General features: G+C 36.0%; 3 protein-coding genes across 7 annotated transcripts; 2 read left to right on the top strand and 1 right to left on the bottom strand.

Moving 5' to 3' along the window:
• The first annotated feature begins 13,276 nt into the window (after positions 1-13,276).
• Positions 13,277-14,194, top strand: LOC147569469 (uncharacterized). Its single transcript, XM_086662807.1, has one exon. It carries the CDS (start codon positions 13,277-13,279, stop codon positions 14,192-14,194), a length of 918 nt encoding a protein of 305 aa, XP_086518933.1.
• Positions 14,195-14,836: 642 nt separating this feature from the next.
• On the top strand, positions 14,837-17,655 carry ABCI10 (ABC transporter family protein). Its single transcript, XM_086655960.1, has 6 exons — positions 14,837-15,051; positions 15,132-15,303; positions 15,409-15,495; positions 16,261-16,386; positions 16,468-16,590; positions 17,186-17,655. Exons 1-6 carry the CDS (start codon positions 14,972-14,974, stop codon positions 17,393-17,395), a joined length of 798 nt encoding a protein of 265 aa, XP_086512086.1. The 5' UTR covers positions 14,837-14,971; the 3' UTR covers positions 17,396-17,655.
• Positions 17,656-18,034: 379 nt separating this feature from the next.
• Positions 18,035-22,096, bottom strand: LOC147569471 (tubby-like F-box protein 14). 5 transcript variants are annotated; one of them, XM_086655956.1, is made up of 7 exons: positions 21,491-21,679; positions 20,927-21,256; positions 20,661-20,738; positions 19,887-20,350; positions 19,497-19,584; positions 19,200-19,332; positions 18,035-18,975 (listed from the first exon to the last, which is right to left on the bottom strand). In XM_086655956.1, the coding sequence occupies exons 4-7, from the start codon at positions 20,229-20,231 to the stop codon at positions 18,258-18,260; spliced, it is 1,284 nt and encodes a 427-aa protein (XP_086512082.1). In that variant the 5' UTR covers positions 20,232-20,350; positions 20,661-20,738; positions 20,927-21,256; positions 21,491-21,679; the 3' UTR covers positions 18,035-18,257. The 5 variants fall into 5 exon arrangements, with proteins under 5 accessions (XP_086512082.1, XP_086512081.1, XP_086512084.1 ...); XM_086655955.1 differs by lacking the exon at positions 20,927-21,256 and having other exon boundaries at positions 21,491-22,096; XM_086655958.1 differs by lacking the exon at positions 20,927-21,256 and having other exon boundaries at positions 20,661-20,695; positions 21,491-21,804.
• Between the last annotated feature and the right edge of the window lie 334 nt (positions 22,097-22,430).

Raw genomic sequence — 22,430 nt, forward strand, 5'->3', positions numbered from 1 at the left:
TTATTATAAATAATTGAATATAGGATACTATAAATAGAGAGCAATACTCACTTTGTTTCATTACAAATTAAAAGGAAGAGTCTAATCGTATCAATCGAACACTAATATCTGCGAGAGTAATATGGCTAAAGCTTCTTTGTGTATTCTCTTTGTTTTGTTTCTCTTTACTGTTTCCGGTGAGTAATATTTCATCTCACAATATTAATCATTTATATAAGTTACTCTATAGTTAGTACTTTCTTATAATTTATTTTCACTTTGGTCCTTTGCGTGGCCGAAAATATTGACATTTATTATTTACACAAAACTAGCTTAGAGAACTGGCAATACTATTAGTATTTTCTTTCATCTTTCTTTGAGTGATATTATTTCACTTATTGATTCAAAGCCTTAATTTAAAAATGTAGAAATGGGATTCATGGCGGAGGCACAGCCACGGCCACACCAGGTAGCATGTCTGTCCATTGAAAAGAAAATTGATTCTTGCTCAGATTGCATAGCTGAGTGCAAGACGAAGACGTCTCCAAATTATGTTGGACAGATATGTCCCAGTGCAATTGATTCCCAATGTGTTTGTTGCTTCTACCATTTAAAGTAGTATGAAATAAAAACGAAGCAGCAGCAGCTACTCTCTCAAGATTGAATTTTTCAGTTACGTTTAATATTTTATTGTAATTTTCTTTCATTTTTATGCATGTTTTCTCTGCAAGATTGGCACCATTTTGGCTGTTTCCTTTCAATAGAGTGGCTTTAAATTAAGTGTTTTTGCTTTTCTTCAAATTTTATAAGTTTTAGTTTGCTTGGTTGTTTTTTCCTTCTAATAGTATAAATGATGAAGATTCAAATAAACCATGTAAACAGATTTAAAAAAGAAACATAACTAGCTCTTATATGTTTGCTTGTTAGGAATTTTCTTGTAATAGAGGTGAAGTGTTTCTGCTTAATTGCTACTCAGTAATAATCTATTAATGAAAGGGTGCGTAACAAAATAAATCCAAAAATAGAGAGAATTTTCCACGTTAGCAAGCGCTATTGGAAGTGTTAGATTGTATGTTTGTATCAGTTGAAGTATTTTGTTTTTGACAAAAAGTGACTATCTCTCATGATTGTGTACATGATTTCAAATGTCAGGTACTCACGTGACCGCATTTGATGTGAAAATGAGCACCAGAATCCATGTAATTAGTGGTAAGCTCATTCCAACGCGACTCTAGACGACGTGAGTGAGACACCATGATATGCACACATTCGGAGATTGATGATACGTACCACCTTTGTGCAAGACATATCGACGCGGTGCGCACACATTTGGAGATTGATGAAATGTAACTTGTGCAAGACTCAGGCGTAATCTACTACAATGGCGTTAGTTAAATGGATCTATCGCGCACATAGGACGCGGTGGACTCCTAGTTGAGTAATAATTTCGTTTCAGAAAAATACATACAAAACTTGTAGTGGAGCTGAAAGTAGAAACAAAAGAAATATTTACATATGGCAGTATAAAAATACTGAACCACATAACAACTAATAACGGAACACGTGATTTCCAATAACTTAGAAAGTAATCTGTTGTTTTTTCTCAAACAGAAAGGAAAAATCATATGAACGAAGTAATGGCGAACCATTTACATTTCATAGAAGAAAGGAGAAACAATTTAACTGAAGAATGAAAACTACGATAGAAGCCGAAAAAATAAAGATTAATACACTAAAACAATTAAAGAATAACAACTAAAGAAGAAACAGAAATTAACTACAATTCTGCGTCTAAGAAAAAATATATCAATTGCCTTCTCCTACTTTTTTTTTTTTGGTGAACTTAGCCTTCTCCTAATTAGTGAGGTGAAGAAGCATAAATCAATAAAAAAGTATCGAATAAATATTATATAAGATTGTACACGAATAAATATTAAATAAGATTGTACACAAGGGCGAGGCCAGTAAGGGCATGCGGGGGCACATGCCCCTGCAAGCTCCAAGACCTCCCCTTAATATTGCTCTGAAATGAAGTTCAACATTAAATTCTTTTTTGAGAGATTTTGACATACACCCCAATAATAAGTCGATATTTGAACTACACCCCCGTTATTTGAAAACTTTTGATTTATACCCCACAACGACGGAAAACGTAAAAACACCGTTATATTTAAAGTGTGTGAATAGAACACGCGAATCTGGACTAAATTACCCTTGTCTATAATGAAAATTTCAACTCAAGTTCATCTTCTTCCTTATCATCATCAATCACCTACATCACCATCACCAACAAAAACCCCACCATCACCACTCCACCTTCATTGATCATCAACACCTTCACGGACCACCACATTCACCAATTACTACCACCATCATCTCTACCATCTTCATCTTGTCTTTCACTGATGTTGATTTAAGAATAAGTAAGAGGGAGGATCAAGAAACAAACAATAATGGTAGAAAGAATAAAAATCCAATAAAATAGAAACCTTTTCTCTTTAATTCTATTCTCTCTCTCTCACTCTCTCTCTCTCTCTCTCTATCTACTTTCTCTCTATCATTTTCTATTTTCTTTCTCCATTTTTGTAGTAATACTGTAAGCAATTAGACTAGTAGGATGATTGAAGATATTAAAAAAAAAAACATAGAGTCATCTAGTATCTTAGAGAGAGAAAGCTAATTAAACCTCCTTTATCAATTTTTCATTCCCTGCTTTTACTCTTTAAGCTTGTGTCACTAAGTCGGTCATATCCTTGATGTTGTAGGCCTTTAGCTGATCTCAATTCTAATCTCTCTTCTACGCTCTCTAATGAAGATGGAATCTACTTTGAAGCAACAGATAAACCTAAAATCAACAAGAACTTCAAACAAAGTAGTAATAGTGTTTCATTTAATCCCCTTTTAGAAAGAAGAGATTGGACGTGTCATTTTGGATATCTGACCTATTCCATGTTTTCTAGCCTAGCCAGGCCTAGGTTTGAATCCTTGCTTTGCCCCTGCACCTTCATATTGGCCCACAAACGATGTAATACCTAATCGCCCGCGCGTACGAAGGTCGCATAAAAACTAACTTGAAGATCATAGAAAAGGCCGAATCGCTAGAGTAATGAGGGAAGACATGATCGGCATGATAAGGAAAGAGGTACGAGGAAGGGTGATACAGGACACCCCCTCCCCCGACCCGTGGTCGGAACGCTTTATACACAGATGTATCTCGACAAGGGAAACGACGAGACATTGCCCCTCATAAAAGAACCATTAAAAGAAGCACAAGTTTCAAAAAATAGTGAGAAGCGGACGAAAAGTCACAACCTGGACCGTCGCGAGCAACAGAACTAGTGAGATGGGCAAGGTTATGTCTTTTTTATCTGTTTACATGGTTTTGAACCTTTACCTTTAGGGCTTTGGCAAAGGGACATGGTTAAATAGTACCGGGACTTTCTCAAAAATCAACCTTTTCATATTTTTTTTGTTCCTTTTCCAATTTGGTAAAAAGACATTGCATTTAAATATTAAAATGAACAAATATACATTTAGAGAGATTCAAAACTAAATTAAAAAATATAACAATAAGAAATATTTAAAAAAAAATTCTCCCTATTCATCTTTCTTAAACCCTACAAACTACACCATAAAATCCTATTTTCATCTTTTCTACAACAAACAATCACCACTAATAAACACTGTAACTTTGTTTATTCGTATTTAAGGCGTTTAATATGTCTCCAGACATAGATGATGTTTTATTAATGAAATGTGAAAATATGATGTTTCACGGATGGAAGATAATGCTTCACTAATGGAGAATGATGTTTCTTTAATGCAAGATGGTTTTTCTCAATCTAGCAAATTAATACAATCAATTAGTGACAATGTTGGTGAACACTTGTCGCAAAAGGTAAGAAAAATACAGAGGGTGTTTGATTTTTGCACTTATTAAGTGATTTTCTCTTAATAAATGCGGGCCGGCAATTTTAGGTTGTTTGATTTTTCACTTAATAAGTGAATATCACTTGTAAGTGGGGTCAAAGTAAGTGCAAAAAAATAAGCTCCAACTTGGAGCTTATTTTTTTGCACTTACTTTCTAAGTGCTAAAAAAAAAACATTTTTATCCTTTTCTGAATATAATATTTACCAATATAATTATAATTAAAAAGAAAATCTTAAACAATTGATAAGTAAAAAAAACTGTTTATGACTTTAGCGATGACTCTTTTCCTTCTTCATTCATCCTTCACCTAAGCTTTTTTCCTAATTTTTTCCGCATATCTTCCTTCATTAATCACGGAACCACCAAACTCCATGATGCAACGTAAGTTTTTTCTCGTTCATAATTCTTAATTATTTGAGGTTAATATTTTCAACACAAAGTATTTATAAACCATAATTATCTTGTATTCAAATTCGCGAGCATAACGAATTAGCATGAAATGCTAAAATGTAACTACTTTAAGGTCAAAATAGACAATTTCTCATTTTTATAACATTTAGAATTAACATAAAAACAAAAATCAAGCACTTAAAAATGATGGAAAACAAACGCCATAGCACTTACAAGTGATATCACTTACTAAGTGATAATCACTTAGTAAGTGCTAGCACTTTTAAGCGCTAAAAAATCAAACGCCCTATTGTATTTAATTGAAGAAGATTGAGTTTTTAGGTTATCTCTTCGTTATATAATTTCAAACACTTTTTCAATTGGTGAAGATGATAAATTTCGGCTATAATGGTCGAAATTAATGAAAATTTTCGTTACCGAAAAAGTGTCAAAATTACGGTGCTGAAATGTGTAACAAATTTCGACCACTATGGTCGAAATTCTGTTAGTTGGTCGATTTTTTTTTCTTTTGCAAAGATTTATTGGGGAAAAACTTCTCATTTAGATTTGCATATTTGTTGGAGATGGTCCACTTGAAACTAAAGTGACTAACCCATGGTGAAGAAATGTGAGAGAAGACTAGGAGAAACTCGTTTTAAGGAACTCGGTTTCTCACTTGATTTGGAGGGAAGGGGGAGAGAGGGAACTCGGTTTGAGAGAAGATGAAGAAAGGGATTTAGGGTTTTAGATATTGTTGGTTCTAAATCTTTTAACTAAAAGACTTATTTTATTTAAAAAAAATTTGTAAATAAATATGAAATATTTTGATGGCCTTGTTTGTAAGTTAGTGTCTATAAAAGTGTCAAAGTCCCTTTACAATTCATGTCCCAATACTCCTAAACAAGGTCCTTATTCCAAAGACCTATCTTTATCTTGATTTCAGTTTGCATTCATAATTAAACCCTTGTATACATCTATTATCAGCTATATATCCAGCATAAAATACCGGCTATTCTGATGAAAAGAGGCACCCCTTGATCAATTATTTGAACATAAGGACGACTCAAATAAACAACACAATAAGATGAGTCAGATTTAGAAGATCCGAACGAAAAACACAACAAAACAAATTACAGTTTCCAACTAAACATAAACACTTCATTTATCGAAAAGAAACAAGAAACAAACTTGTACAGCAAACACCCACGAATGTAAAACAAAATCACAAATTTTAATAGGAAATATTAAGTGGGCATATATATAGTAGTAGCTCGACTGTGGTCAAGTGGAGATCTGGTGGCAGGACACGGTGTATACGAAGTTGATCAGTTGAAGCAACAAACACAAAATTGGGTATCAAGTGCGCGAGGACACATCTCTCCCACAAAACTCTTTGATGATTTCTTGCAGTCAGCTTTGCAATCGGAGCAAGAAAACCCAATTTTCTTATCATACGTGGTACAATCATTTCATCTTGAAATGATTGAAATTTTCTGAATATTTACTACCTTTCTCTTGATTTTGATGGTGATTTTACGAGAATGATCAATTGGCTGTTGAGTTCACAATGAAAACCCTAGTTTGATGGATCTAGCTGAACCTGATACCATGTAAGTTTTCAATGAACTCTTAGAATTTTATTTCCAATTATATTTTTATTGTCTTACAACATTGTATTTATAGAGATAGAGAGAAAGGAAAGTAAACAAGAGTTTGTTACTAAAAACAGAAAACAGAAAAGTTAGTTTGTTTAACTAACTTTTCTTGAACAGTTGGGGAGTGCTCTTATCACAACTGAGACTTGACCGAGCTGGGCTGCAATGGGCTGCATTCGTTGACTCCATCTTGACCATTGACTGAGATTGACCATATAAGACTTTGTAATCCCTAATTCTTCTTTACTCTTCGAAATGTAAAACCCTAGTTCTTCTCTGGTTCTCTCAAATTTTATGAATGATTTAGTGACAAGAAATATTACTTACCCGAAGCAGTAAAGACAAATACTAAAACAAAGAGAAAACATAAAGAAGCTTTAGCCATATTATTCTGAGGCAGATTAATTAGAGTGGAACTAATTAGACTCTTCTTTTAATTTGTCAAGTAAATACCTTTATTTATACTGTCCTATATACATTATAATAATAATAGTTATGATAAAATAATAATAATAATAATAATAATAATAATAATAAATAAATGAAAACATCAAACGTTCCAAACATGTATTTCCTATTTTTACGGATTCATGAATTATTTCAACTTGCAGCCAGGGGTGGCCCTGGGCCAAAGCGAACAAAGCGTCGCTTCGGGCCACCGACTTTTAGGGGCCACCGAGACATTAATTTCTGTAAGAAATATATAAGAAGTCTAACTCTCTAACAAAATTATATGGGCCCCATTTAAAAAACGTTAAGTAAAAAGGGCCACCAAATTTGATGATCTTTAAATAGATGGTGGGCCCAATAGTTTAATTGATTTATGTGAAAGTAGAGTAGAAAGTGTTGATTCAAAAACTGGTAGAGACAAGTTATGATTACGAGAAGCTTATCCAATTTAAAAAATGTTAAGTAAAAAGGGTCACCAAGACATTAGGTTTCAAGTTCCACAATTACGAGAAGCTTTAGAAGAATTGGTGGACACAAGTGATGATTCAAAAACAGTTTATGATGCCAAAAATATTTTAAAATAAGACTTTGAAAATTTCCTTTTGAACATAGTTATTTGGCATAATATATTGTTTGCGGTAAACTCTATTAGCAAAACACTTCAAGCTGAAGATATGGATATTGATGTTGCATTAGAGAAATTGAATGGAGCCATTCGTTCTCTTGAAGATTATAGAGAAGTGAGATTTGAAGAAGGCATGGTTGAAGCTAAAGAGATTGCCATTAAAATGGGAGTTGAAACAACATTTTGGGAAAAACGTATTATTCAAAGAAAGACACAGTTTGACGAGAATGCGTGTGAAGATCCATCAATGTCACTTGAAGAAGCATTTAGAGTTAATTATTACATATACATATTAGATCAGACTTTTTCTTCACTTAGAGCATATTCGAGCAAACTAGAAATACAAAGAAATATTTAGTTTTCTGTTTGAGTTAAAAAAGTTAAACTCCCAAGATGATGGTAATTTGAGATATTAATGTGTTCGCTTTGAAACCTTTTTCAAGCATAATGAGTCATATAACATAGACGGACTAGACTTAGTTTCTGAACTGAAAATGTTGAAGCGTCTTTTACCAAATGAGATCAAAAGACCAACTGAAGTACTAGATTTTTTGAAAGATATGAAAGGTTGTTAACCGAACACATGAGTTTCTTATAGAATTATGTAAACGATACCAGTTATTGTTGCCTCTGCAGAAAGAAGTTTTTCTAAGTTGAAGTTGATTAAGTCTTATATTCGATCTACTATGTCAGAAGAAAGGTTAAACTGGTTAGCTATTATATCTATTGAGAAGGATATAGCTGACAGTCTTGATTATTCGACGATTATTAGTGACTTTGCATCGAAAAATTTAAGAACAAAATTTCAGTGATTGTAATTATCAAAAAAATTATTTTGTTATATAAATATGATGAAAATATTTTGTGGTACTTATCGTTTTCATGTAAATACATTTAGACGTTTTACAATTTGGTAGAAAAGGCCACATTTTCAGACCTCGCTTCGGGCCACCGAAAAGTCAGGGCCGCCCCTGCTTGCAGCCAGCTATATACACACACACACACGAGGTTTCCGCCGTGTTTTACGGGCATGACAAATCCCTCTGGCTAACGTCAGAGATGACATTTAAATCAAAATCTCTAAGAAGAACGCTCTAAAGAGATGGTAAAAACTGAAAAACAGAGAGGAATTAGTAGTAAAAATGACATCGGTTTTTCGAAAGAAAATAAAGAAGATAAGAGAGAATAAATACGGAAGGGATATTAACAAACTCATAAATAAGTTGTAGGGATATCCGACCCGATTTTGGTCGATTTGTACTAATACTCTTCTATTTTGATTTAATTTACATGAAGTGGATTTTATACCCGTCGTCGGATGTGATCTCTGTCAAACTCTCAATAAAAATTGACCGTCAGATTTGTCTCTTGCGTAACCGACTGACCTGTTTTATTATATACCATATTATAATAAAACAGGTTGAAGAGTGTTGACTGGGACAAATCCATGATAAATCTTGGCTTTTCGTTTATACCATGATAAACCATGGCCTTCTTTACGTAATTTTAATTTATCGCTAATGACATTGGATATTTAATTGGTTATAATTATTCAATTGGTCTAAGTCATTAATCAAATAGATTGACCAATCTGAGTCATTCAATCGATCCAAAGCAAAAGATTTTGAGTAAGAAATCTGATGTAGAGATAAGAGTTTCCGTTACAAATTAAATGTTTTCCATTGGATATCTAATTTTGATTGCTGACTGAGACAAACCAAAAGATACATCCAGTTGCTCGGTCACTTTTTCTTTTAATATTGGAGATGACAGAGGGGAGGGGGGACTCAACATATTACAAAAATTTTACTCTCTCTCGTAACGATGTGAGCCGTACTATCGACAGGAAATTCTTTGAGGTTTGTATATGTGTAACTGTGTTGGGCAGAAAACGATAGCATCTTTAACTACGGTCAATGGTCTTGATGCAGATGACCAGTCCTCGATTAAAAAAAGGGTTTGTGGGCAAAATAAAATTATATTGGGTTTAAGGCCCAAACTTAATATAAAAAAAACTTCTTTTTTTAATATTTATTTTCTTCGTATAAATACACAAATGTATCACTAATGTGTTGATTGTTTAGTGAATGTGTATGAATAGGTTTGTTTTGTACGCAACACAAACCAAATTGCATGAAGTTCAACAGTAAAATGCATAAGGTTATTTACATTTTGTTTAATGCAATAAAATAACGATGTCATGCAGAAATGATTTATTTAGTAATCTCAAAAAATAGCGTATACAAAAATAATTGGTTTGGATCATTTTGAAAAAAAAATTGTATCTTTAACTTATTTTGGTTAATAGTGTTCGGCCAAAATTTTCTTTTGAAAAGTCGTGATTTTTTGTGGAGAATTAAGCATTTTTCTCTTGCAAGAGTCTAGTAGTAGGATTTTGGGCTGGAAACTCGAAATCCACCCACGACCGTCCGAGTCCGAAGGGTATGTGATTGTCCGATGCCCGAATCGATATATACCCGCCTGACCGAAAGGGCTTAAGCGGACGGACGCGAGCATAGGTCCTTACCTAGTCATCCGACCGAGACCGCTCGCTTATATAGTCCGCCCGGCCCAATCCGTCCATACCCGTCCGTTTATCCTACCCGTTATACCCGCCCGCCTACATGATTGATTTTAAGCCTTAGATTTGTAGAGTTAGCTACAAACGTTAGATTTCAAGAGTAAAAATATATAACCCTAGAAATCACTTAGCTTAATCTAGCCTTCGCCTCTCTATTTCTCCAGTTTCTCTCCTCCAAAATCTTAATATCTCATCAATAATCGGAGAATCTACAACATTGATCGTAATTCATGAGAAGAAGAATAGAACTGATCGTAATCCATAAGAAATTTTAATGATTATCTTTTAATATTGTATTTATTTACTTTTTGGAATTGTAAAAATGAGAGCTTAGAAAGTTGTACTTAGTTGCTAAACTGTTTTAATTTCAAACAAAATTTTGTGTTCATTAATGGTTGGTGCCCGACCAACCGATACCCGGTTTGCTGACTATCAAAACAGTCACGGACGGGCACTTTGTTGGAGAAAAATCTAAAATGTACGTCTGTTTTGTCCGGATGTCCGAGTGGACACTTAGGACTTGTGCCCCTTCCGCGCGGACCGGTTGAGTTAGTGCTCGCTTCCCGCCCGTTTGGGCCGATTCCCACCCCAAGACCAAAAGAAAAGGTTAAAGTATTGGGTGGAAATATCAATCACCCACCGGAAATTAGGGATGGGAAAAATTCCGCAAACCCGAAATCCGTCACGGGTACCCGAGTCTGTTAGAGCCCGCGGGTACCCGAAACCCAAAGGCGGGTTTAGCGATCCGATGAAATCAACGGGTCGGGTACGGGTTTTGAAGTGTTTCCCGGCATCCCGCCCGATAATCTTTACCCGACATAACCCGCTTAATAATGTCATCCATTTATACGATAATACCTATGCACACTATATGTATGCTTCTTGTATATATTTATATATGCACGTATAACATATATATAGATATATTTTTAAAGTATTTGAAGTGTATAATATAGATATATCATATATATATATATATATACATATATTGTTGTCCAAGTGCGAAGTGTCCTTGACTAAGGGTGGGAAATAAGTCTGTGGGCCCGTTCCACCCGGGGGTACCCGCGACCCGCTCTACCTATCGGGGCCCGACGCCCTGCATCGGGCAGAACCCGTCCGTACCGATTAAATATGTGGGCGGGCTCGGGTGGCAGTCTCGCGCAGGCTACCCGCCCGATCCCGTACCGATTAGGGAGCTATAATACTTCAAATTATTCTCATTTATATCAATTAACAATGTGGGACTAAGTTAAAGATGCAAAACTCATAGTGGGGAAGAATAATATAATCCCAGATTGAAAAATGTTCAGATATATAGAATTTTGAGCTTCTATAACTGAATTATCAAGCACAACTTTTGTATGCATCATTCTTCAGGCTTTTAAAACGAATTAAGGGTCCGTTTGTTACGCGAGAATGTGTGAGTAAGAAAATCCAACTTTTTCTAATGAGTAAGAAAGTCAACTTCCCTGGGTAAGAAATGATGTTTTTAGCTGTTTGATAGAGTTATGAGAAATGGGGAGTGCCTTCAAAAAATAATTAGAAATTTGATATTTGGGTGACCAGTTGTTGACATTTTGGGCCATTCGATCATCAAGGCTCACTAATCAGGTGAGTTCTACAGGCGCCCCACATCTTTCTACTATAGACGCCATATCTTTCTACTACAGGCGCTACAAATTAGTTAAGAATTTGCAATGAGTAGGGCGCAAATAACACTTCCTCGGGGCGCGTATAGAATATCCCTTTCTAATCCCTACCGACTGTATGTCTGTATCTCTGTTCCTTCTCTTATTTAGGGTTTTAATGAAGTTGGTTCCTTCTCTTATTTAGGGTTTTAATGTAAGTTGTTGATGACGACAATGGAATGAGAAGATAACATGGTTGATATTCAAATCAACGAACCGATTTCACCAAGCTTTAAATATCCGATGGAATAAGAAGATAACATGGAAGAAGAAGATAACATGACTGATTTCACCAAACCGATTCAAATCAACAAACCGATTTCACCACTTCAAATCAACAAACTGATTTCACCAAGCCTCAAATCAACAAACCGATTTCACTCATTCAAATCAATTCAGTGATAGTTAATTTTAATCATGTGCTTAAGATCTTCAACTTCTTCCAAGGGGCAAGGGTTTTCTTTTATTTATATTATTCTCCAACAACACAAATCTCTTCAAAAACCAGAAAGATAGTAAGAAAGGGGGTCAAATGAAGAGTTTTGTGGATGATACAGGCAACATATGCATTTCATCTCTCTCTCTCTCAAAGAAATAGTAGAAAAAGAGAACTTGATTCGGGATCCTTGAATGAGGGAGAGAGATGAGAGTTTGAGAGAGAAATACGAAAGACTGGAAGAGGAGAGAGAGCGCGTTTTGGGAGAGGGTGAGAATTCGGTTTTCCCACCATATTTGTGGGAAAACAAAAGACCCTTTTTTCTCACTTTTTTTTCCTTAAGAATTCAGTTTTCTCACTGTTAAGGACCAATCAAACAGTGGAAAACTGGTTTTCTTACGAAAATCAGTTTTCTTACTCACTTTTTTTACATATCAAACAGACCTTAAGCCTTTTCAAAATGGTGCGAATGAAAAGACACTATATCTTAGAGAATTTTACTTCCCTTTGTTGACCATCTTCCATTTTTCATTATCCATTTTGGGAGGAACTCTCTAGACAACATCAACACCTTAATGAACATCCTTGATATCTTTGGAAAGAACTCGGGCCAGGTTATCAGCTACTCCAAGTCTACCATCTTTTTCTCAAAAAACACCCATCCAAAATTCAAACGCATGATCATTCGCAATCTAAAAGTACACCAAGCCTCCAACTTGGATAAGTATTTAGGGACTCACCTATTCATCGGAGCCAATAAAAAACAAATCTTCTCCTCCCTGATTTCTCAAATACAGAGTAAACTTTCGAAGTGGCACACCAACCTCCTCTCCCAAGCAGGCCGTGCGGTTGTGGTCTCCACCATAGCGGCGGCCGTTCCCCGATACCAAATGCAATGCTTTGCCATTCCAAAGGGTATAAGCAACCGCATCGAGACCCTGCAAAGGTCTTTCTGGTGGGGAAAAGCTAAATCCATTCATACTATCAAGTGGTCTCAAATCTGCAAGCCTAAAAAAGAAGGTGGACTGGGCTTCCGCCTTCCTACTATTGATAACCAAGCCTTCCTCAGCAAATTAGTGTGGCGGGCACTGAAAAATCCAGAGACCCCGTGGGCTAGGCTTCTGAAGAGTAAGTACTTTCCAAAACAGCCTAAACCAAGAGCAGCCAATCAAACCCACTCCTGGTTGTGGAAATCTATGTTCAAACATTATGATCAGGTGTCAAAGCTGATCTTCTGGGAGGTCCATAAAGGTACTAAGGTTAACATTTGGAATGACTTCTGGATTCCAAACTATCCCCCGCCTATAGCGAATCACCAAAATAGCAAGTTGGAGTGGGTATCACAACTGATCACTAACAACCAGTGGAACAAAACAACTATTACGCAAATATTTGAACCTACTATATGTAATGCTATTCTCAGTATTAACTTACAGGAATCACACGAGGACAAGATGAGATGGACGCTGACAAAAACAGGTAATTTCTCTATACGATCTATGTACCACTTTATACGACAAAAAAATCAAAATAACCAGGAAATGGAATTGATAAAATGGAACTTCATTTGGGATCTTAAAACTATTCCCCGAATTAAATTATTCTTATGGAAATGCTGCACAAATAGTCTACCGGTTAGAGATAGAATTGGGAAATATATAGGCAATATCACCAAATGTACCTACTGTAATGATGTAGAAACGATTGCTCACATACTCCTGAAATGTGATTATGCTAGACAAATATGGCTTCAATTTCATGTACATTCCGATAAGATTGACCACTTAGGTGAATGGATCATTCAATGGAAAGACTTAGATGAAGGACAAATAATATTATTTGCGAAAATTATCTACTTTATCTGGAAGGCAAGATGTGAAAAGATTTTTGCAGGAAAGGATCAAACCCCATTACAGACTGTAACAGTGATAAAGAACACAATAGCAACGATGAAGCCTCATTCACTCACAACGTACAAGGACATAGAACAGACGGAAACAGCATCGGAAGGCCCTTATATGACAGTCACAGTAGATGCATCTTTCACAACGGCTCAGGAACCGGCAGGCTATGGTTGCGTCTTGACCGATGAACACTCCAACTTCGTGATAGCACTGGCGGACCATATACGAGGACAGAATTCGGAGGAATGTGAATGCCTAGCCATACTCAAAGCATTACAATGGACGGATCAACTTCGAGTTAAAAGGATACTCATACAAAGTGACAACCAAAACCTCATCAACATAATTAACAGCAAAAAAGCTACGATTCACTGGCAGTCGGAGAAACACCTCGATGAAATTGGCAAACTCAAGAAGAATTTCGACTACATAGCCTTCCGGCACATCTCGAGGGACAACAACAAAGAGGCAGATAAGCTCGCAAAATGGGGTAGAAGGAAGATGGTACGATCCACATGGTCGTCGTCAACTTCGCTGGAGGAGGTCCTGTTGTAGTTTCGCTTTTCTTTCTTTCTCAACAAAAAAAAAAAAAAAAAAAAAAAAAAGAGGTACTAACTATTTAGAGTTTCATGCAGAAAACTACATTCAACTATTGAAATCTTGGAAACTAACATTAGAAAAAAACATAGCGGGACAACTTAATGAAGGGGGTTTTCAATTAGAAACCTTGTTTTAACAAGCCCTAACCTCATATGATACCTTCATTTGTAGTCTATAACATGTTCTAAGTTTACTTATTTTTATAAGTTTTAGATGTGAGGCTAAGTGAAACATGCAAGTATACTAGTTTGGCTTCATGTGGAAGTTATATTTTTTTTTTTTTGTTGAGGACATGTGGAAGTTATATGGTGCTAAAAAATTTTCTCCTTTTTATCAATCATCCATGTGAGACTAAGTAAATTTTTTCTTTTTTTTTTTTTTTTTTGATGAAGTCCGAGAAACTTAATTAAATTTTAGTTTCGATAGAAATTTCGGTACCATCGAAATAGAAATATTTTAGTCATTTAGATCGAGATATTTTGAAACTTTGATGAAAACCTGGTACTCGACCGCCCGATACTCGAGAAATCCGAAAAATTTGACGGATTTCGAACAGGATTTTTTAAATAACCCGATGGACAGAGAGTTTAAAAGCCCGACCGGTCTGAACCGATGAATGACACGAACCCGACCGGCCCGACCCAGACCGATTCCCACCCCTACCGGAAATAGCTATTTGCCCCTCTCTCTCTCCATACTGAAATCCTTTCTCCACAGTTGATAAGTTATTCAATGAAGCTCTCTGCTTCAGCTCCATTTCGAATTTCTGCTTCTCATGTTCCTCCTCTTCACTCAACCTCATCATCCCTCAAGTAAGAAAACCCTAATCCCCTATTCCACATTTTTACCTAAATTTCACACCTTTTTCTTATTTTGTTTTTGTATTCTCCAGGAATCTTGGCATCCCCAATTACGCCATTGAAGGGAGAAACTTGAGTTACTCAGTTACAACGAAACATGGAAAGTTCGTACCAATTCTTCAAGATTGTTCGATTACTATACCTTCTGGGCAATTGTGGATGCTTCTTGGACCAAATGGTTGTGGCAAATCTACCCTTTTGAAGGTACTAATTAGGGTTCATCTAATTTTCACAGTTTTTGTTTGAGAATTTTGATACCTACCCTTGATTTCTAATGCTAATGTTTTGAAAAATTGAAATTTAGTTTAGGTATTGGCTGGACTATTGAATCCAACTCATGGAACTATGTATGTTAAAAAACCCAAGAGCTTTGTTTTCCAAAACCCAGATCACCAGGTTTGTTTTTTTTACTTGTTTTCTTAATTCAACTTTTTCTTTAATTTTTTGTCTTAATTATGGCATTATTTTTGTTCATTTAGTCCTTTGAAATAGAGCTTTTCATTGCTTAATGAGAAGTAGTTCCTCTATGTTTGGGTGTTTGACCCAAAAGTGGAAGGAGAATTTGATCCTCGACCCGTTGCATATTGTTTTAACTTGGTTGATGTTTAGCTAACTTAATAGTTGAAGCTTTGGAGGTTCATTGACAACTTTGGTCACAGTTTAGAGAAAAGAAAAGAAATAGAGTGACGAGAACTACGGGGCATGGTGAATGATAGTTCTTGACTTCTGCCTAATTATTTGTATAGCAAGCGAATACCCGTCACATGAGATTCACTTGCAATCTTCTAAAGAACTAGTAGGTAGTAATAGTACTGATTCAAAAAGTATGAAATGATTTTACGAAACGTATTTGTTTGTGTATTTATATTTTGGTGTGAGCTAAAAGTACTTTTAGGGAAACGATGGGTCTAGGAAGCTTACCTTAGAGTCCTCAGCTTTAGAAACTGTTGAAGCATCTCTCCTGCTTTTATTCATGTACTTATCTCTCCATCTTCTAATCAAATGTTTGAGTAACTGTGCTTTTAGAGGTCAAACTTAAAACCGTGTTGAATTTGATTAGTTTGTAAGCCTTAGACTCTGCTTGGTACTTGACTATGCTGAATGCTGACAGAAATGCCTGAAATGAAATGTCGAACCCCTCAAGTTGACTGTACTTTGCAGGTAGTGATGCCGACAGTAGAAGCTGATGTTGCATTTGGTCTTGGAAAATTCGACCTTATTGATGACGAAGTTAAGTCGAGAGTAGAAAGGGCATTAGATGCGGTAGGCATGTCGGACTACACGCAGGTTGGTTGTGATCTTTCTACATCTATATATCATAATTCGTAATACATTTATTAAATCACTTCCTACTTTTGTACTTCTCAGAGGCCGGTTCAAACTCTTAGTGGAGGGCAGAAACAGAGGGTGGCGATTGCTGGGGCTTTAGCTGAATCATGTGAAGTTCTTCTATTAGATGAGCTTACGACATTTCTTGATGCAAATGATCAGGTATTTCCTCAACATTCTACAGTCTTTTCGGCTAACCCATTCTCAATCTCTTCTTTCGTTACTTCTCTCTGAATATCCCATTACTTAGAACTCATGTTCTCCTTTGATATCCGATTATTTCTTGGGTCTTTTAGAACTAGTATCACATGAAATATAACTGGATTGTTCCGTGGTCCAAGTCAGCTGGTAAGTCACGTAAAAGCTGTTCAGTCTTAACCGTGTCGTTGATGAGATAAATACACTCCCCCAAAAAGTGTAGGGTTTATTTCTGATGATCAAGTCCCAGTAGAAGTGGTTACCGATATCGTCTCCATTTTAGTCATCTCGCACAAACCCAACAAGTACCAGACTTTTACCTTGTGAAGGCTCAACGACCCCACCTAGAAAGTCCCGACATTTACTAAGCTTGAGCCGGAACCTAATCCGGAACATCCCCTAGCTATTAGCATGTTTATTTATATCTAGGAAAAAAACACTTTATTAGCTTTCCTAAGCTAGTAACATAACACAAGTATCTGTAACTCTTTCATTAGTAATTTTTACTATGAGATTAATAGGCATCTAGTGATAGAAATTTTCTCTTGTTGCTAGTCAGATTGGAGTGATAAACGCAGTTAAGAACTCTTTGGGTGGCTCGAGAGAAGTAACAGCCTTGTGGGTGACCCACCGGTTAGAAGAACTCGAGTTTGCAGACGGTGCAGTCTACATGGAAAATGGTCGGGTTATAATGCAGAGCGATATTCCAAGTATCATGGGCTTCTTGAAGGAAAGAATTTCTTCTTATTCCGACCAGATAAACGCGTAAATAGAGTATTTAAAGTCAATTTATTTGCAGCAAGAGAGGATAGCCAAAACGTCGTATCATTTGCTCTTAATCCAGAGGTGTTCTTGTGCCTACTTTCAGCGTTTGGGTGCTTGTGATGTACCCATTCCACCAAGGAAGAAAAGCAGAAATTCAAGGTGCAAACCCCTAGATTTGTGGGTTGATAATGTTGGTCTTATTTTGTGAAACCTAATATGCTAAATTGTGAGATTCAGTAATGAATTTAAGGCTGATTTAAACCATATTATCTGAATCTGACTCTTATGGGTCGTCTTTTTCAATATCTTCATTATCCATGTACCATTAAATAAGTTTAACCTAATCTTCCATCAAGACATGAAATAATAACATGATGCAAGTGGATCCAAAATATCACCTAGATGCGACCAATTTGATTAATGTAAATATTAAACAAGCTACGACTACAAGATATTTTGTTTTTCAATTTATTTAACATAACCAACAAACTAATAAGAGTACAAGTCAATGAAAAGGGCAACAACTAGCACTACCTCAGCAGCCATCTTAGTGGAAAAACATATAGTATTTGAAAATATTTCCCACTAAGATATCATTACAAGAAATAAGAATATCTTTCCCTGAAATGATTCTGACATGGAATTCAAGCAAGTGGAGATCTCTGTAGAACAATAAAGAAAGGTCTGAGTTTTTTTTATACAACAAATGAATAGCTTAATCACCCTCTCAAACCCTAACTAAATCCTACTGAGAAAGAGATTGCCATTCATCAACTACAAAGATCGATATTGTTATGATTATATTCATATAAATAAGTTTTTGTCACTTCGAATATTTTCTTTTACCATTCTCGAGCTTTTTTCTTCTACTCGCAGGCCAATTTCGTGTCGAAGCTACTCAAGCAGATTGCAAAAGCTTGAAATGCAGATAACGGGTATCGGTAATCCATAGTGAACATATCTTTCCCAACTTTACCAAATTGTAGTATAACCTTATCGTGATCTGGTGGCGGTGGTGGTTGTGATTGTGAAGATGCAGCACCGGCAGCAGGTGGCTGATGAGCGGCGATTAACTGAAAGTTTTTAACAGAAGCAACAGTAACTCGTCCACGAAAGTTTAAGCACCAACACTGTAACTGCTCGTGCCATCGTGGAGCTTTGTTTTTCAGAACCAGTGGCCTTTCTTTAGTCTCTTCATTCACGATCCGACCTCCTGCAATATCTGAAAATCGAGAACTACTGAAATCTACGGAGTTGTCGATAGATTTCGAGAAAGATATGCTTCTAAATGAATCCTCAAGGGGTCGTGAGAGGAGCTCAGGTTGGCCCGGGACGGTACCACCGACATCAAGGGATGACGCGGGGATGGAGTGCATTATGCATTGCATTCGTCGAGGACCACGTGTGCCTAGAACATTAAGCTCGTACATGACTTGAGCTATGCTATAGCTGCCTGTTGGGACTTTTGGAGAGACTTTCTTCGAGTAAAATCTTCGGCTTGTTTTGCCTGGTTCAGATACCGTGGATCCACTATATGGAGGTTGTGTGTCATATATAACGAATTTCGTTCCAAGGAAATTAGACCTGGAGCAGAAAGTATGAATAATGAGGCTCTGACTTATGAAAGACAAAATAAGATTAACTCAAACTATAAGAACGTAAGAACTGTGATATTGTTACTAACTCGCTATTGCTGAAAGGTCTCACTTCAAACTAATACGTTTATGATGTAATCAGAAACAATGAGTAAGTAGTGAACTTTAAAATTAGAAAAAGGTAGAGAATCGAGCCATATTTTTATCTGTTACCTGAGTTTTCCGATATATGTGCTACTTGATCTTGATATGTTATCCGCATGCATGGAGATGACATACTCGGTGCAAGTAGTTCGCCTAGTCCTCTTTGCAGAAAGAAGGAATTTCCCGTTCTCAACAAGCAAAGCTGAAGAATTTGAAGAATAAAATGAGAGCGAATCTAATAAAATTTAAATGAAATGGCTGGTAAGGTAGTAATCTTAACAGAGTCAACTAAAGAAGTGATATGAAAACTAGGTGTAGAGTCATAGGAAGAAAATGCAAGGTGACTACAATTGAATCTTCGCTTACCAGGGCTAAGACATAGAAAGAGGTGGTATGTTAATTTAGATTTATCCCTCTTGATAAAGCATTGGATAGTCCCATCACGAGATCCTGGCTGCAAGAGTCAGATAACACATGATTTAACAAGTGTCGTCTCTAATGACATTAACTATTTGTTCATGCATGAAAAGGTCAAAAAAGTGATGAACTTGTGTGGCGTAGAGGAAACAGCCGTGATACTTTGCCCAGCCAATATTCTGGCTGAACCCCGGGAGGATTATGTGGCGGGGCAGGCTTTAGAAATTCTCTCTCTAAGTCTTATGCGGCCACATATCCAGCCCCGGGATTAGCCTGGATATTGGGTGGGCAAAGGAACATTTTCAAGAGGAAAAATATGAGATGAATAAGAAGACCCACCTGCTTTAATGAAATAGGAAAGGTAAGCTTCCCACTGAACTCTGGATTTTTAACAATTTCCTTGCACATTGCCCTCCAAGACCTGCAAACAGAAGCACAAGCGACAACATTCTTCCGAGAAGGCCACGTACTTTCACTCTCTTCCAGCCTTTTGCAAACATCAAGGAGTAGTTCTGGAGGAAGACTAGCCCAACAACTATTCTGAATTACTTGAGGATCACCATCTAACTCATGCACTCCGTTAGACTTGCCGCTTTTAAGTCCCGGTAGTCTCACCTCAAAGCTCCGTCTTGATAAACTCCCAAACCCATCTCTCACATCACGAACGATACTTCGAAACGACATTTAACCCACCGTACCAAAAGTCTTATCTCTCTCTCTCTAAGATATTTATATTCCGTCCTAATTTTTGTTTCATTTAGATTAACCGATGATTACAAACCTTTATATACATGAATGTTTAACTGCAAATAAAGAACTTAAGTAATTCAAAATCAAAGTAGAACAAGAGTAAAGTGAGAAAGCACAAAGAGAATTAAAGAGAAAGATATGTCATAAAAAATGGATGCAATAACCTGCAAAGAAACAACTTTAATTTCATAAACCAATTTCGCAAACCACTAGTATATAATCAGAAGAAGAAGAAAAGTTCAAACTTTGAATGCCTCCTTAACTACTTCAAATGAAAAGCAGAAAAGAACCCACAATCAACTAAAGAGATTAATTAACTTAACCAACATAGGTAGGTCCAATTTCTGAAAAGAATTCTCATACCCGGGAAAAAAAGCTTCAATCTGAAGTTTCAGTAGCTGTTCATGATTCCATCATGGACTTTGGGTAGCAGGAAATTTTCTGAAAAGAAATGAAAAATTAACAAAAGAGATCAATGAAATATAGCAATAACCTAAGAGCTTTCAAGTAAGCAAATCTTCAAATAGGGGTCCCCCTTCAAATACTATGGTAGTTAACACAATAACCTAAGGGTTTTTTGATGAGCTTTGATCTTCAACCTCTTAAGGTGAATTAGATCGCTTACCTACCCATAAACAAGCTAAGAAAGATAGAAACTGAGTAGTTTCACACATTTTTTTGGTGAAAAAGAAGTCTCAACTAATTTGAAGTTGAAGAAATGAGGGTTATAGATCATTCATATGAAATTGCTCAAATTTCTCCAGACAACCCTAAATTTCAGAGAAACAAAGCCACACAAAATCGAAGAAATTGTAGGAAACGAAACCCAGATGTCGCGAGTTTTCCTATCTGGATTTAGATGAAATCGAAGAAAAAATAGAAAGTTGACTTTTTTGAACATGACAACGAAATCAAATTTGGGGGTTTTCCCCAATTGACCTACAAATTTGATATTGAGCCTGAAATAATAGAAAAAATTGATTACTTTTTCATATTGAATCTGAAATAATAGAAGAGAAAACAAAAAAAATGCAGCTAACTTCCGCCAAAAAAAAAAAAAAAACCCCTTAAAATTAAGACGGGAAGATCCGTTCATGTAGACCCACGAAACCCTAAAAAAAACGAACTAAACCCCTAATTAAATCAAAAATATACAAAAAAAAAAAAAATTGCACCCAATTTTGCGAACTCACCGAGAATAAATCCATAGATGTAAACCTCATTAAATTAAATCTCCTTTAAATTCGACGAATTTCTTCCGATCATATTGAAGATTGTTCACATTAAACCCCCTCAGATAAGGTAAGAACTAGATCACAACTATAAGTTATTAGGTCAAAAAGATCAGATCAGATTCTTCGCTTTAAAACACGGTTTTCTTCTTCCTTTTCTGGGTTTCTCTCTCTTAAAAACACCCAATTTCATACTACTTGATTAAAGAAATACAAATACCTAATTAATTAAAGTATTATTCCTAATCAATAAATTAACTAATGATTACTTTAATAATCACTTCGTCAATGGTTTAGAATTTAGTAGATAGACATAAAACTGTGACGGAATATATGACAAAATTGTCGCGTCACGTATAACTGCCTCATATTTTAGTATAAAGTGGGACCCTCAGAAGTTCCCTACTACGGTTTTATGTACACGTGTGTTTGATACCGACTTTGTGAATTTACTCGAAAACCGGATTTAAACAAAGATTGTGGGATTTGGTCGTGGATCAGCGCATTTTAGCGCTATTGGTTAAAGATTTTGGGCGTATGATACGGGTGGTGTTGTGCGCCCCCATATCGAACTAGGTTGCGCTCATATACAGATTGACTGACCGGGATTGACTTAATGGGGGTGGGTGCATTTAAAGAATTTAGTGGTGGTGACCTAATAATTTTACAATATTCATTTTGGGCTCCAATATTTGGCAAATTATTATGGTGATTATCGTTTGAGTAACTTAGTCAAATCATTTCTATTTTCTCCTAACTAGGAATTCAATAATATGAAGACATGGATCTCCCAAATTTATTCTTGGTGAGGGACTTAATTGATGCCTCAAGTTCTTGGAAGAAGGAATTAATAGAGAATATATTCGATGAACTTTCCGCTCGTGCTATATTACAAATACCA

The sequence above is a fragment of the Eschscholzia californica genome, unplaced genomic scaffold (assembly GCF_041429995.1).
Source record: "Eschscholzia californica isolate CP2 unplaced genomic scaffold, dmEscCali1.0.p SCAF_1, whole genome shotgun sequence".
NCBI lineage: Eukaryota > Viridiplantae > Streptophyta > Magnoliopsida > Ranunculales > Papaveraceae > Eschscholzia > Eschscholzia californica.